The sequence below is a fragment of the Epinephelus moara genome, chromosome 21, assembly GCF_006386435.1.
Source record: "Epinephelus moara isolate mb chromosome 21, YSFRI_EMoa_1.0, whole genome shotgun sequence".
Taxonomy (NCBI): domain Eukaryota; kingdom Metazoa; phylum Chordata; class Actinopteri; order Perciformes; family Serranidae; genus Epinephelus; species Epinephelus moara.
In genome coordinates, this window is record NC_065526.1 from 16007909 (window position 1) to 16022797 (window position 14889).

Consider the following 14889-nt stretch of genomic DNA (forward strand, 5'->3'; position numbering starts at 1 on the left):
AGCCCTGAATGATTTGTTTGCATTTGGGTCCTTTTCTGAACTGATGCATGACAGATGGGTGTAATTCAATGAAAGAAAGAAAGATGAAACTGTAGCTTATCCTGAGTAACTGGGTTATGATCTCTGGAAAGAGTCATTGCTGTTGAGTTCATCAAATGTATTTTTTATCACTTTGAGCACCACGAGCTGAGTGCCATCTAGCTCCATTATACTGGAGAGAAGGCAGACATCTCTACGGCTGATATCTCCAACACTCTGCATCTCACACCAAAATAATCCAGACTGATAAACAGCACTACAGGTAAGAGGAAAAATATGACACCCTACTATCATAAGTCTCTCCATCTTCTGAAAGTTACAAAGCCAACTGGGAAAAAGAAATATCAGATGACACTCAAACAACGCCAGACACTGTCTCATACAATATAAAACACTATTCAGACTCCAAAATACACAACATATATCCAAATGTGTCACCAACTTGTGATAAATGTCAAACCTCAGAAGCAAACCTTTTATCACAGCTTTGTCTTGTGCCCTAAAGTTGCATCATTTTGTCCGATGTCTTCAACAGCATCTCATAGATAATATTTCACTAGAGGCAGAACCTATATTTATCATTCTGGGTGTATCTGAAGCATTAAGACAACTCTCTGTTGCCCCATCAAAAATTCCTCTCCTACTGCATCATTACGGCAAAAAAGCTATTGGTAATGTCATGGAAAACCAGCACACTACACTTGGAAAGGATAAGATATGTCCTAAAGGGCAGACTCCCAGTTCAAATAAACACAAGAAATTTGTGCTCTAGACAAAGGATCAGCGCTCAGGGAATAACCTCCTAAGCCCTATGATAAGATATTATGGCAAGGCTTAACTATACAGACCAGTGAGCAGTGATAACTAACGTGTTTGGGGTCATCAGGTGGGAACCTTCTTTCACCAGTGTTTCGTCTAGTTGGTCCCATGACACCTCCAGGAGGTTAGACAGTGATCTCTGGCGTCCCAGAGACACTCCCCTAATGCCAGGTCTCACTGCTCCCCGCACCAACCCAACAACCTCCTTTACCTTACTTACACATGGCTTTCTCAGCCCAAACAGCACTGCCACCTTCAACAAACCCAGGCTCCGTTTATGCGAGCATCAGGTAGTGACCGTGCCAATACTACCTTTCCTAGCACATTCACCATACCCTATTTCACACACTACATAGCATAACTCCAATATAAGCTAAAGTTGAAGGGGATAGAGAAGCTTAACTCACAGATTTTCTCAGCCCAAACAACACTGCCACCTTCAACAAACCCAGGCTCCGTTTATGCGAGCTACAGGTAGTGACTGTGCCGATACTACCTTTCCTAGCACATTCACCATACTCTATTTCACATGCTACATATCATAACGCCACAATATATCCTCCAGAGACCCTGTGTCCTCATATGAGGACATCACATTTTGGGTTTACTTGACCTTATACTGAATTATACTGATCCTGACCCAAAAGTGGACAAAACCTGATCACACTTTATGGTTAAAACATGTTTATTTATGATTAATAATATTTGTAGTTTGATATGGCAATAAATGTAGCCATTTTTAGCAACAAGCTAAGATGCTTTTAATTAGGATGTACTCGTTTGAAGACATTGGGACTTTAGTGTTGTCTCGTTTGAGGACATTGAGACTTAATTATCATTGACAATGTTGAGTTTTTTATACTACTGATACTACTGATCCCAAATAGCTAGGAGAAATTAAAAATGCCTACCAAACAAAAGTTCAGGTCTCAGGAGGATATCACAATGTGGCAACCTCTCATATCACACCTTGCACAAAGTACAGTTCCTGAGTTGTAACCTGCTCTTCTACAATATCCCATTCTGAGTGAGACAAGGGGAATGGATAAGGGAATAGGGAAGTCCTGTGTCTGGACTTAGATTCCCTTTTTTCCCTTTATTTACTTAATGCACATTTAATACACATATGTTTCATGATATATGTAGTTTCATCTTTGGCTCAATAAAAATACTTGGGGAAAAAAAGGAAAAATATACAGTTTGTGTTGTGCAGGATGTTCTTCAAAAAAGCCATCTTTGGCTGCTGAAAACAGGAGAGTCCTCAAGTCAGACATTCAACTTACAGCCTATGAATCTCCTTGGACTTTGTAATGTTTAAATTTCCAGACCATGACATCATAAATTCATTATACAAGCAGTTAATAAAGCTTCATTAACTCAATGATAAATGCCCTCTTGTGGCATTGGGATGAACTGTTCCTTTACGTAAAAGGAGCTGAATAATACTGACTAAAAGAAACACACAAAAGTATTTTTTTTTTATCTTCAAAATCACTTTTATTCCACAATTTATTTCATCAGGTCTTAAGGCACCCTGAAGAGATGTTACAAGTTGTTCTTTCAAATGTGGGTTCCTTTTAAGACTGTGTAAACATAGCTTTGAATAAGATAATTTCCTGTAAATCTTTGCTTAAATTATTTCTTTACAGTGCACAGACATTGTGTTGTGTGACAAAAATACAGTGTGAATTAAGTAAATATGGTAGATAGTGTATATATATATACATTGAAGAGTAATAGATTGGCAGACAATCAGATCAGACAGGCTGAAGAAGAGAGAAAACTAACAAACAATCTTTGAGACCCAGATAGATATACAGATCACGTAGAGATATACAGTACATAGTTACAGTGGACTTTTTATTTTTCAGACGCTTTCCCAGCGCCTCTCCGCCTTTAAATCTAATTTTTTTTTTACACTGTACCTTCCTGTGTGTGTGTCGCCTCAGCCACCATCACTACGCAGCACCCCCGCGAGGTGGAGCGAGACAACTTATCTAAGTCCTGGACAGCTCACCCACTTGTTGGCTATTGCAGTGGAGAGGTGAGTAAACAGGAAGACGGACAGACAGACATACATGCAGACAGACAGACAGACGGCACAAGACTGGGTTGTGGCTACGCAGACCACAACACAAAGATCTATCTATAATTCCCTAAATATGGTAAGGTTCACAATGTATTTATATGTAGAAAGGGAATTGGCATTTCATATACAGGGATACAGTGGCTATACTTGATTATCAAGGTACGTTCCTATGAAGTCTTTGTGATGTGATAATGTGAAATACTCTGGATGTGTCTGGCAATGTTCTACTTTCTCAGATATACTACACAGCAAGATAAAAATTCTCTCGTTACCAGCGATAATACAGTCGTTCATACAGTTTGGAGAGATGAGAACAACACTCTCTTCCTGACAGCAGAAAGATCTAAAAAACATCTTTAAAAAAAAAAGTCAGCAATTACACAACAGCTCCACATGGCTTGGTTGCAATGGCTATAAGTTATCTAATCACATCGAAACTAAAAAAATAAAAATCATAAACAACTGAGTGAAGGATGAGCAGTGCAACAGGTGAATGAAAGGATGGACGGGGTCAGGAGCAGAGCCTGCGTCTTTGATCTTTGAGGAGATCATGAAGGAAAGAAGGGTCAATAGTGTCAGCAAAGCAAAACATTCAATATCTGTGACTGGCTTTCATATCTGCATCAAACTATTTGGCCACATCCCCAAAATCCTGTCTTTGTGACGTATTTGACACTTCCTTCCTTCCTTCCTTTTTAAAAAATTAAAAAAAAAAAAATTGAAACATAAATCCTTAGCAAATGTCGGCAGCCTCTGCATCTGGTTTCCTTTTTACCGACCGTCTTCTCCTTTACTCGACCACCTTGATCCTGAAGGTAACGCGGCCCAGGAACTTATCCCTTTCGTCATTGTTGCGGAGGTCGGAGCCGTCTACTCTGCACTCCACCTGCAGCTCCTTGTTGTAGTCCTCCTTGGTGAGCAGCAGCTTCACAGCCACGAGGGGCTGCACATAAGTCTCCTGCATCAGGAAAGAGACAACCGGCTGTCAATAATACATCGAGGTGAGGATGTAAGCCGACATGATTTGCAACCCAGGCTCCAGAATCAATGTTGCCATTGTATGTTTCTGCAAATCACAGATCTGTCACTTTGTTTCACCAACGCTGTGGTCAATGTGTGATCAGGTTTGGGCACAAAAACCACTTGGTTATGGTTAGGCAAATATCAGCTTTTGGATTAAAATACTCATTTGGGGAGCACAATCCCGTCAGGAAAAGCAGCAAAGGGTCACTAAAAAACGTTATTTTGTTATTTTTTGGTCTTGAAGAGTGGTTTGCAGCTTAGCAGGCATCTCGTGCCCAAAAAACTATGACAAGATACTAAAAAAAGCCATTGGATAAACAGCAACGTTTGCCACAAAACACCCACTGAAAAATGCTGTGGTGACTTGCTAAAAAACAACTGGTCTTGTTTGTTGGTCTCGAATAGTGGTCTGCAGCTTGGCAGGCATCTCATGCCTGAAAAGCTGCTGGAAAAACTGCGACAGGTCGCTTAAAATACCACTGTAGAAACAGTGACAGGTCGCTACAAAACCCCCACATCTGATGTCTGGTGTAGGAATGCTGCCATGACCAACCAAAAAAACCAACAGTCTCTCAAATCGAGGTCTGCAATAGTCTGCAGCTTGGCAGGGATCACATGCTTAAAAAAAACACTTAATTAACTGTGACGGCCGCTAAAAAAGCAGCTGGAAAACAGCAATGGGTCACTACAGAACACCCATGTTTGGTGCCTAAAAAGCAACTGGAAATGCTGCCACGACTCCCTAAAAAAAAAAAGGGGCTCCTTATTTGTTAGTCTCAGGTTTGTGGTCTGCAATGGTCTACAGGACGCTAATAAAATAGCTAGAAAAACATTGACAGTCGCTACAAAACACCTATGTTGGATGCTTTAAAAGCCACTGTAAACGCTGTCGTGACTCACAAACAAAAAAAGGTCTTGTTTGTTGGTCTCAAATAGTGATCTGCGGTGCTCTGCAGATTGGCAGACATCAGAGAGCTGCAGGATGCTGATAAAGCCACTGGACGTTCACTACAAAAAAAACCCTGATTGGTGACAAAAGCCGCTGTAAATGCTGCGATGACTCACTACAAAATAACCAGTCTAGTGGTTTGTTGGTCACAAACAGTGTTGTAATGCATTTGTGGTTTGCAGAGACGAACAGTGCCAGCATTTCCCTCCGGTGCCTGGGCTGCCATCTGACCATGATGAATACTTACATGGGCTTTCTTGCCGTAGTAGGGGAAATACATCTTATCAATGCGCCCCTCACTGGGGAAATACTGCATTTGAACTGCGCTTTCTCTCTGCATGGAAGAACACGTGTTAGTCAGTGTGAATTTCACATTAAATGAAATGCTTATTATGTTAAATTAATAGCAAGTGAGACATTTTTCCAAGATCACATGAGACAGGACTTGAAAAAAAGGAAAAGCAATGGCCCTCTGTTTGTTAGTGAAGAGATTTAAATGGCACGATGTGCTCTGCGTTAATCTGCGAGAGGACATTTGTGGCTGAAAATTGCGCCTATTAGATTAAAATGACTTGGAAATGGCACTAGGATGGGTTTAGAGGCACCTGTGTAATGACTCGTTACATAACATAAATGTGTTACTGGCCTTATCCTGAGAATTTACATATTATCTTACCCTAAAGCCGTCAGTGACAGCATGCAGAAAGAAATCGGACACAAAACACAAACAAAAAGAAGGGAAAAAATGACAGATCAACAGAAAGAAAACATTGACACTGTTATGGTTATCAGGGCTTTTTTTATGAAAGAAATGAAAAAAATAGACATACAGTACAAGCAAGTAGAACATGTATAGTATAGTGTGGAGAAAGACGTTTACTTTTACTGTGCAGTTGATGTAGGGATCCCCACGAGGCTTCAGGCCAATGATCTAGGAGGTGAGGGAAGCAGGAGAGGTTTAGGCTGCTGCATGTGTGGCACCAAAATTAGAAATTAATCAAATTAATCATTTATTTTGGGAACTGTCAGCAAGCGAGTAAACGAATGGAGATTAGAAGGAAGGAAAGGTTAAAAGACAGACAGAGATAAAAAGATTTGAAAAGGAGTGAAGCAATTTTTTCCAGTGATTTTCAGCTCGGTGAAAGCGGGTGTTACCCTGTTCATTTTCAGCAGCACGCAGGGTTTTCCCTCAGCATATCCAAAGTTGCTGTCAGAGAGGCCGGAGCACAAACTCAGAACGCCCCTCTTGAAGCGGCAAGCTTTCTTCGTCATGACCTCGGTGTCGTCCTGCAGGAAGTACTCTCCTTTGGGGCAGTCCTCGTTCTTCTCCTGCTCTGTATCATTATATCCTGAGAGAGAGAGAGAAGTCAGTGGAGATAGATTCGGGTGAATGGAAAGAATGATTGGAAAAAGCTCCGGGAGAAGGAGAGTGGAATTTGTTTTATTACAGCCAGTGTTCAGTATGTTTTAATATTAATTTCTTGAGAGAAGTGCACTCACTTTGCAGGAAGGACTCCAGGTGTTTGACGTACTGGTCGTACTTGTTGTGGTCAGATTTGTTGAACGCTATATCCAATGAATTCGGACGAATCACCAACCCTGCAACAAAGGCATAAAGTAAACAGAGTAAATGATCCCCAGCTGGACAAACTAATGCACAGCCATCATCGGGGTTTGTCTCGAGTTACAGCCTGACAAAGAGGATTCTCTAAAACAAGCTCCACGGCTGATATCACACAGGAAGAGACTTCAAAATAGATCGATACAAAAAGCAGCTGTAATGTTGCACATTATTGTGACAGCATCTCATTGGTGCGAGTATGAATAATGAATGCTCCAAACAGAAATGCTGCCAGTTACAGTTGCTGAAAGCCCTGTTCCTCCACTGTGCTGCTGAGAGACACCAACCTGGGTAGGGAACGCGGTCCCGGTACTTCGGCACATAGTCGTCCAGAGTGAGCAGCATCACCCACATGGTCAGGGCGAACATACCGGCCAAGAAACAGTAGAAAACCAGGTAGAACAGCAGGATGAGGGCTGGAGGAAGTTAGAGGAGCAGAAATAGAAAAGAAAGAAGACATAATGAGAGAAAGAGACAGAGAGGGGTCATGCATAATTAACTGGGAGCTTTAACTACACACGGACAAATGCCTTCTGAGTTTCTTCGTCTGCGTGCCGGAGGAAATTGTCGTTTGTAGTGTGCAATCCCTTTGAGAGAAACCATTTTGGATTAAGGGGGGAAATGTGCTGCTAACAAATCTGAGGCCATTTTTTCACAGGAGACCCCTCAGTGTCAAATCACACAAGCTTTAGGGATGACGCTGCAGTGCTGAGAGCATCTCATTTAAGCACAATGCAGAGGGAAGAAAAGGAGGCACGCTCATGGAAACATCTGACTCAAAATGGTTCACCACCATCCAGCCTGCACAGCACAGATGCCCTCTAAGTTGACAAGAGAAAAAAAAAGGGATGGACCCCTCAGCTTCCTGCTGTACATCCCCCCTTCCTCTCATTCCTCTCCAACAGTATCCCACAATGCACCTGCCTAGTGCGTGAAAGGGAGAGAAAGAGGAGAGAGGGAATCCCATTTGACCTTGACAGGCATGCTAATGTGGGCGGCCATGCAACTGCAATGGAGCATCCCACTGCACAGCAGCACAGGGGCCCAGGCAGCCTGACAGCCCGCGCTAGCCTATAGGAGCTGGCTGCTGGAGGGAGGGTGCTGTGTTACTACCTCACTCTGGAAATAACTGGGGAATCATTACATAAAATGTATGGCCTGATCAGCTATGGATACAGCTCAGGAATGCTGTGGCTCACTCCTCAAATCTGATTAGGTAATGAGGGCTTTTAACAGCTGGAGTCCGCACTGTGAATCCTGATAAATGCAGATGAAACATGAAAAAAATCTCTGGTATTATGATTGATTATCAGCTGATTGGTCATTTCTGCCTATGCAGCAAACAGAGAGTGGTGCACACCTTTGATAGCATCATTCGTCTTGGTACAGGCTTCTCCTTTACACCTTCATGTAGGCCTATGATGGCTCCTCCGCTAATCCAATATCTATATGGCAGTCATTTTAAATCATCCATGCACAGACATATATAAAGGCTATACATTCACATCTTTAAATGCTTTGAAAATGACAAGAAGGAGACATCAGATGAGGTGAAAGCCCCGTGAATGTCATCGCACATCTCCTAACTGACTGCTGTATAACGGGGATCCTTACCCCAGCTGCTGGCCGTGCGACCCAGCAGCTCCCCGGTCCTCGGGTTGTAGAAGGAGTCCTTCCAGCTTGACGTGTTCTCCTTGTTGGCCGGTTTATCTTCGGTGCTCGCCATGGTGATATTTATATTATATTTTTGTGCTCCCAAAATGCGCGGTGTCTTCTACCTTTTAAAAAAATTGCAGAAAAGGGCAGCGGGCGATGTAATGAGGCGAAGAAGCCGGCGAGGCGGCGGTGAGTGGAGTGGGCGGTGTAGAGAGAGAGGGAGAGCCGAAGGAGAGAGATGCTCTGGTGGAACAAAAAAAAAAAAAAAAAGCCGAGAAGGGGAAGGTGAGGAAAGAGAAGAAGAAAAAAAAATCAGTGACGTCCACACAAGCCCCGTCGTGGCAGCTGATGCAGTGCGACCAGATGGATGTACATTGGCTAATGACGGAGAGACGCACGGAGACGCACCGTTACGCGCAGAAATTATAAATAGAGCGCACATTTATCCTTCTTATCATCATTTATATTATTATGAGAAAACGCAATAAAATGTCCCATTTTCAGTGTGAAACCAAACTCAAGGCAATCTATGGGTCTGATAAAAGGTATTTTTCGCCTTCAATGGCATGTGTGGGTGTAGATTTCAGGGGGGAGGGACGCCATCCTTAATATTTAGAACATGCCAACCCACTCCATAAAACATGAAAGGTTCTGACCACATTAAAGACATTTACACCACAAACTGATGCAGGAAAGGCACAAATTATTGCATAAAAATTCACCAGAACGCAGGAAATTAAAGGTCCAGTGTGCAGGATTTAGGGGGACATATTGGCAGAAATGGAATATAACATAATGCGTATATTTTATTTAGTGTATCATCAGCTGAAAATAAGAATAGTGTGTTTTCATTACCATAGAATGAGCCTTTTATATCTACATGGGGAGCGGGTCCTTATCTATGGAAATTGCCATGTTGCACTAGCCTGGAAATCCAGACCCAAATCTAGAAAGATTTAGGGTCTGGGCATGAGTAATGCAAATGGCTCAACTCGAGGGGCGGCACCACGCATGCATTTGAAAATATCACTGCACGCAATTGGATAACACTACGACCAATCAGAACAATACACGGGGTGACGTATCCAGAGCGCAACCAGCGGAGCTAACTGGTAGATTAGACTCTTGCCGTATCCGGTCGGCAAAATAGCAAAAACATCCTTCTTGCAAAGGAAAGATTCGAGCGCCGTCTTCTCTTCCTCTTTTAGAGAAAAAGCCCAGTCTAACTCGTTCATTGTATCGGCTAAAGCCGTTTCAAACAACTGGTGTTCAACCGTAGCCATCTTGCAATGAGCAAATTCAAATTGTGCTCTCCGAGAACTCTGTATTTCCAGGGTAATGTTGCGCTGCCATGTTTCTACAGTAGCCCAGAACGGACAAACCACAAAAATGGCTCTAGATAGGGCCAATTGCATGTTTGTGTCGACCACCATCTGGGAGCTCATCCACGAACAAAGCATCAGGAAAACCTTTTAAATGTTAAACTGCTTAATTTGGCGGCTTTTTTTAGCTGTTTAAATCACCTGGGCTGTTTGTTTTAGAGGGGAAGAGGCTGGCCGGTTGCACAAAGCTCCTTAAGTTTGCTCCTTAAGTGTAACACTTAAGGCTTACATGAAATACCTCGCCAATAACTGACTAAAAAGATCCCAATGCATAAAACTGAACAGAAAGTTGAGTGAACCAATCCCAGATGGTCACAATCACAAACTGACTTGCGGCCAAATTTGTAATGAAAAATTAACTGGTCATCATTAAATTTGTCCATCGGGTTCTCCTGTTCCCGGAACAATCTTCTCGGGATGCCTTAATTTTTCTCATTTATCTCCATAAACCCAGCCATGTTGTGGTTAAGATGGAGTCAGAGGTACAAATGTGTTTGTCCTTACTTTGGTTACTATGCAGGGGTTTAACAAACTTTAAGCAATTCCTTAAGCATAAAACCAAGATAAGGAGAACTTGAGTCCTTAAGTACAGTTTAAGGAAACCATAAGAAAAAGACTTTTATGCAACCGATTTTATTTTAAGGAAGCCTTAACTTTGGCTTTAGGAAAAATCCAAACTTGAGGTGCTTTGTGCAACTGGCCCCAGGATCTTAAGTTACCAGAGAAAAAAGGTGAGCACACATTAGCAGGCACTAGGCTAGTGGCCCGTCTCCATCATGCCAAACAGCGTTGGAGAAATATCGATTTGTAACATGACACTGCCTTATTCAGTGTTTCTGATCACCAGCTCCATTTGTTTTGGAGAGGAGAAGACCTTTGCACATAATTCGTCTCATGGTAAAAACCTCCTCAACGTCTGGATCAGAAATAAGGTGAGCACACATTCGCAGGTGCTGGACAAGTGGACCAACTCTGATGTGTCAAACAGCGTTAGAGTAACACTGATTTGTAACATGAAACTGCTTCATTTAGAGTTTGTACTGGTTTTAATCACCAGCTCTGTTTATTTTAGAGAGGAGGAGACCTCTGTGGATAATTCAGCTCCTGATAAAAACCTCCTGAACAATGAAGGAAATCTAACAAGTAGCAGTTTGCTGCAATCCTCACTGCTAGATGTCACAAAATCCCCCTAAATCTTACACACTGTTCCTTTAAGTGTCTAATGCTTAGATTTTCTGGTAGACCCCCAGTCACCCTGTTTCATATTTGTTCCCCTTACCAACGTTAAAACGAAACCTACACTCTTGTTTAATGGTATCACATCATCAAGGTTTATTATAGGTTCACTACAGCTCATCTGCGTACCAGTCGTGTGAGTTGAGTCATCAAACCAATTACCAATCTTATGGGCTTGTGTGTATTTCAACAGTAATGCATGCACTGCAGAAAGAGAACACACTCTCAGTCTCATATATGTACTATATAAGTGCAAAGATGGCGGTGATCAGCATATTTGAAGCCCATGAGGATGCTATTTGTGACTGACTGGTTGAGCATAGATATTTGGAGCATTTGCCAATCCTTGTTGCTATGGCAATTGAGCACCACTGAAACTCGAATGTGTGTGCGTGCCTGTGAGAGTGAGAGAGTACATAGAGTGCATGACTGTAAACAGATGTGTCACAGTTAACAGAACATTTTTTATTTTCCTGGCAAATAAGGCGAGGATGCCATCTTATCCCAGCATTGTTCTACAGTCATATCAATAAAATGCGCTTTACCCGCACAGCTAATGTGCTTTCAAGCCTCTGCACTGCTGGTCTGTATGCATGCATGTCGTGCCGAAATTAACTGAAGTGAGAGCGGAGTTGAGGCAGCAGGGGGAGAGGCTGAGACACTGACAGAAAAAAAAAGGACAAGAGATTAACTTCCAACCCCCGACACTCCAACGAACAATCCCAGTGTGTCACTGAGAGTGAGGAAAGAGAGGAGGGAGTTATATAATGACCCTTGATGCAGGGTTCAGCTCGTATGGGGGAGGGGGGCCGGAGTAGTGGTCGCATTGCATCCAGTTCCTGCTGTCAGATTGAATTTGTTGCAAGGCAGGGTCCACCACAACTCATACAATGCAGCACAATACCACAACACACACACACACCCATTTTACTGATTAGTGTGAGAGCCGGCAGCACTGATTCATGGGCTAGTCCTGTCTGTCTCACTCACTCTAGCACATTTTTCTCTGTGAAGGCATCCCACTGCAAGCCAAGCCCACTGGCACAAAAAAACTACCCATGTTGGAGTGAGAAAGCCGAGATTGACAGCTCGACTTCAGGAAGCGTTTGGGTGCAGGAAGGGAGTTGACGCATCGCAGATATGGTAGCTATGGATCTGTGTGATGTCCACCAAACTTCTGCTCTTCCTCCGAGGGGGGACGGGCACACAATCCTCCCATTGTTTAGGAAAACCCCCTTTCCGTGCACTCAATTAGCGCCCCCTTCACCATACCAGCACCATGAGCAGGAAAACACACCCCGTTTGTTCTCAGTCACTCCATCCGCAAGCTACCATAGCAACCCTCACAGCGAGGTTGGTCACATCAATGGGAAGCAATCCCGACACTCATCCAACAGCCTGTGTTTCTGATCATTCCCCAGGGACGAGACAACGGCATCTCCCCTGAGTCCATGTGGAGGTAAAACCCTTTAGGCAGCATCTGTTCACTCAGCGTGTCGGTGACACCCACTGAGGCACGAGACACTCAAATCACCACAAGCAACTGCTGATTATTTACACTTTTAATACTCCTGATATTCATGCAATTTGGTAACAGAATTCATAATCACACAATTAGTTATGTCCCAGCAGCTTGGGATGACATCTGCCATTCAAGAACTGAATGAAGTGTTGGAAATGGAATGTCATTTCACTCTGAGGTGTTCATTTTGTGCATAGTGTCACTTTGCATAACAGACCTTTAAAAGAAAAAAAAAGATACTGCAGTATTGTGAAAGGCAAAAACATTTAGCAACAGCCAGCAAGTAGAATATATTTAGAATTAGATTCACAGTTTACATTTCTTAGTAACTTGTTTTTTTCATTACACAATCAGATTACATCATCAGAGTTCATCAGGTCAGGTAAAGGACTTGAGTCAAAACAGTATCATATGACATCAACACGGCTGTCCACCACGGAACAATTCAACAATAACACTAACTAATAATAAATGATGGATACAAAACATGGATAAGAAATAACACTCAAATACATATCTTTATGTATCCTAATTCATTTTAGGTCAGTCCAGCTAATATTTAAATCAACCCTGATCCCTGATCGACCTGTCTGACAGCAAAATTTGAGATTAATGAAGGCTATTGCAGCAAAGCTAAATGTTCCAATCCCTACATATACATATAAAAATCCCCCTCACGGAGCTTGTTTACAGCTGGTATTAACATGCGTCTTGGATGCTCCCCAAGACAAGTGACAAGTGGTCAGCTCAAAGTCTTTCTGTTAACCTGGCATTAGGATGCTTCTCCCCATGCCTCTCTACTGACCACTTGTAATTAGATCTCAGTCTTCTGCTCTATACGCAAGTTAACGCGTACATCATTTTGTTTGCAAAAGCTAAATGTGTCATTGTGTCTAAGTGGGAGGGTATGCCCATAATCACACAGTGCCAGGGCTAACTGTTAGCATCACACAGCGTTACCCAGCTCATAAAGAGTAGAGCCATTTTAGTGTTTGTAAGTACTGTTTAAAGCTGCTTCTAACTGGGCAGACGTTGAACTGACCGTTTGCCAGGAGAGCAGACGGTCCTTCAGCGCTGCGTGTACTGGCGAGGAGTTGATACTCAAGGACATCAGCTGAGAAGGCGGTCCTTCATGTGGCCCAGAACACATTAGCGCTCACCCTGCTGAAAGAACGTGGCCATATGCGGACCAGACCACCTCCGAATGAATAAAGTTGTCTGAGTCTGAATGTGGTCTGAGGGATCTGATCTCATTGTGTGCATTCACACCTGTGCGTTAGTGAAGTCTGCTTGCGATCCGATCACCCAAGACGCATATCAATACCAGGTGTAAACAGAGCCACAATCATTTCCAGCGGAGTTGTGAGATGCATCAAAAAGGCGAGAATCATTTCTGACAAGGTGCTAAAATACTAAAATCCAGTAGGATTCTCTCGCACAGAGAAAAGCACATATAATTAGTTTTTGTTCCGGTCATTCATTTAAACAATTTCATCATCACATTCAATCACATTTAATTATTGTACTTTTGAGTTTAAGTCCTTTGTAAAGCGTGCAGCCAGAATTTATCATTATAAAATTAAAGCTGCTCCAGATTTCCAAATGGCAACATGTGTGACTGGAGATTTTCTCCAGAGGAATAACTTTTCCTTGAAAAGAAAACAAGAAAATACTGTCAAATCGAAAAGAAACAGTTAGTCAAAAAGGCAAATACTAAACTGCGTTTGTTCAGAGTCTGGCACAATTTTACAACATCTTGAAATTCTGCTTCCTATTTAGAGCTCTACAAATCTTGAGGTGTCACAAACAGAAGGGCCAAGTGCTGTTCTTCTTCCTCACAGAGGATCATGTGTGAATCTGGTATCACTGATTTCAATCCTTATTATCATGTGACATGTGGTTGCTATGGCGTTCATAAATTAAAGAGCTGTAAAGCCAGTCATTAGCGCCCCCATGTGGGAAACAGTACCAATATTATCCCAGCTGGATGAAAGACTGTGACATGAAGAGGCACCAGTGGCTTGAGATGTGGAAAGCATACAGGATAAGGTATCGATGGTGTGAAGAAATCAAGTAAAAGGTGCAGTAACTTGTGCATGTTGACCACAACTCGAGGTTGTGAAGGAGGCTGACGGCGCTCTGGCCTGGATCAGACCTGTACTGGACCATTCCCACAACCCTGCTGCAACCAGTTATCAGTGCTGTACCATGATGTCAGAGTATGACCTTCAGCTGTGTTTCTTTTCAGTAGAAGAAAGCTGTGTTATTTCCTTTAATTTTATATATATATTTTTAAAGGTGGATCCTGTTTACCCATGTTTTTGTGTCTGAGTTACTAATGGAGACAACATTTTTTAAACTGGTCCACTATTAAGCGGGAGGGCTTCAGTTAGCAGTGGCAAAACAGGCTGCAATGTAACCACTCGGGGCATGTTCCTCAATTTACATTCACTTAAGTTCTTGTTTTTGCCACTGACAGGCTCGGATTTTTATTATAAGTGTCTAACACCATTATGGAAAGCATTAGTACAGAAATAGATTTATGGTTAAAGA

At 42.5% G+C, this 14889-nt stretch overlaps 1 protein-coding gene across 1 annotated transcript; it reads right to left on the minus strand.

Annotated features, from left to right (window-relative positions):
• Positions 1-2329: 2329 nt before the first annotated feature.
• On the minus strand, positions 2330-8480 carry LOC126382730 (sodium/potassium-transporting ATPase subunit beta-3-like). The gene is made up of 7 exons (XM_050032783.1): positions 8155-8480; positions 6828-6956; positions 6420-6518; positions 6075-6268; positions 5800-5850; positions 5167-5253; positions 2330-3905 (listed from the first exon to the last, which is right to left on the minus strand). The coding sequence occupies exons 1-7, from the start codon at positions 8264-8266 to the stop codon at positions 3738-3740; spliced, it is 840 nt and encodes a 279-aa protein (XP_049888740.1). The 5' UTR covers positions 8267-8480; the 3' UTR covers positions 2330-3737.
• Positions 8481-14889: the final 6409 nt, after the last annotated feature.

Coding starts and splice junctions, on each gene's coding strand:
- LOC126382730 (XM_050032783.1), bottom strand. CDS start 8,266: ATGGCGAGCACCGAAGATAAACCGGCCAACAAGGAGAACACGTCAAGC. Junction 6,957..8,154: donor TCGCACGGCCAGCAGCTGGG/GTAAGGATCCCC, acceptor AACTTCCTCCAG/CCCTCATCCTGCTGTTCTAC. Junction 3,906..5,166: donor ACTACGGCAAGAAAGCCCAT/GTAAGTATTCAT, acceptor TTCCTGATGCAG/GAGACTTATGTGCAGCCCCT.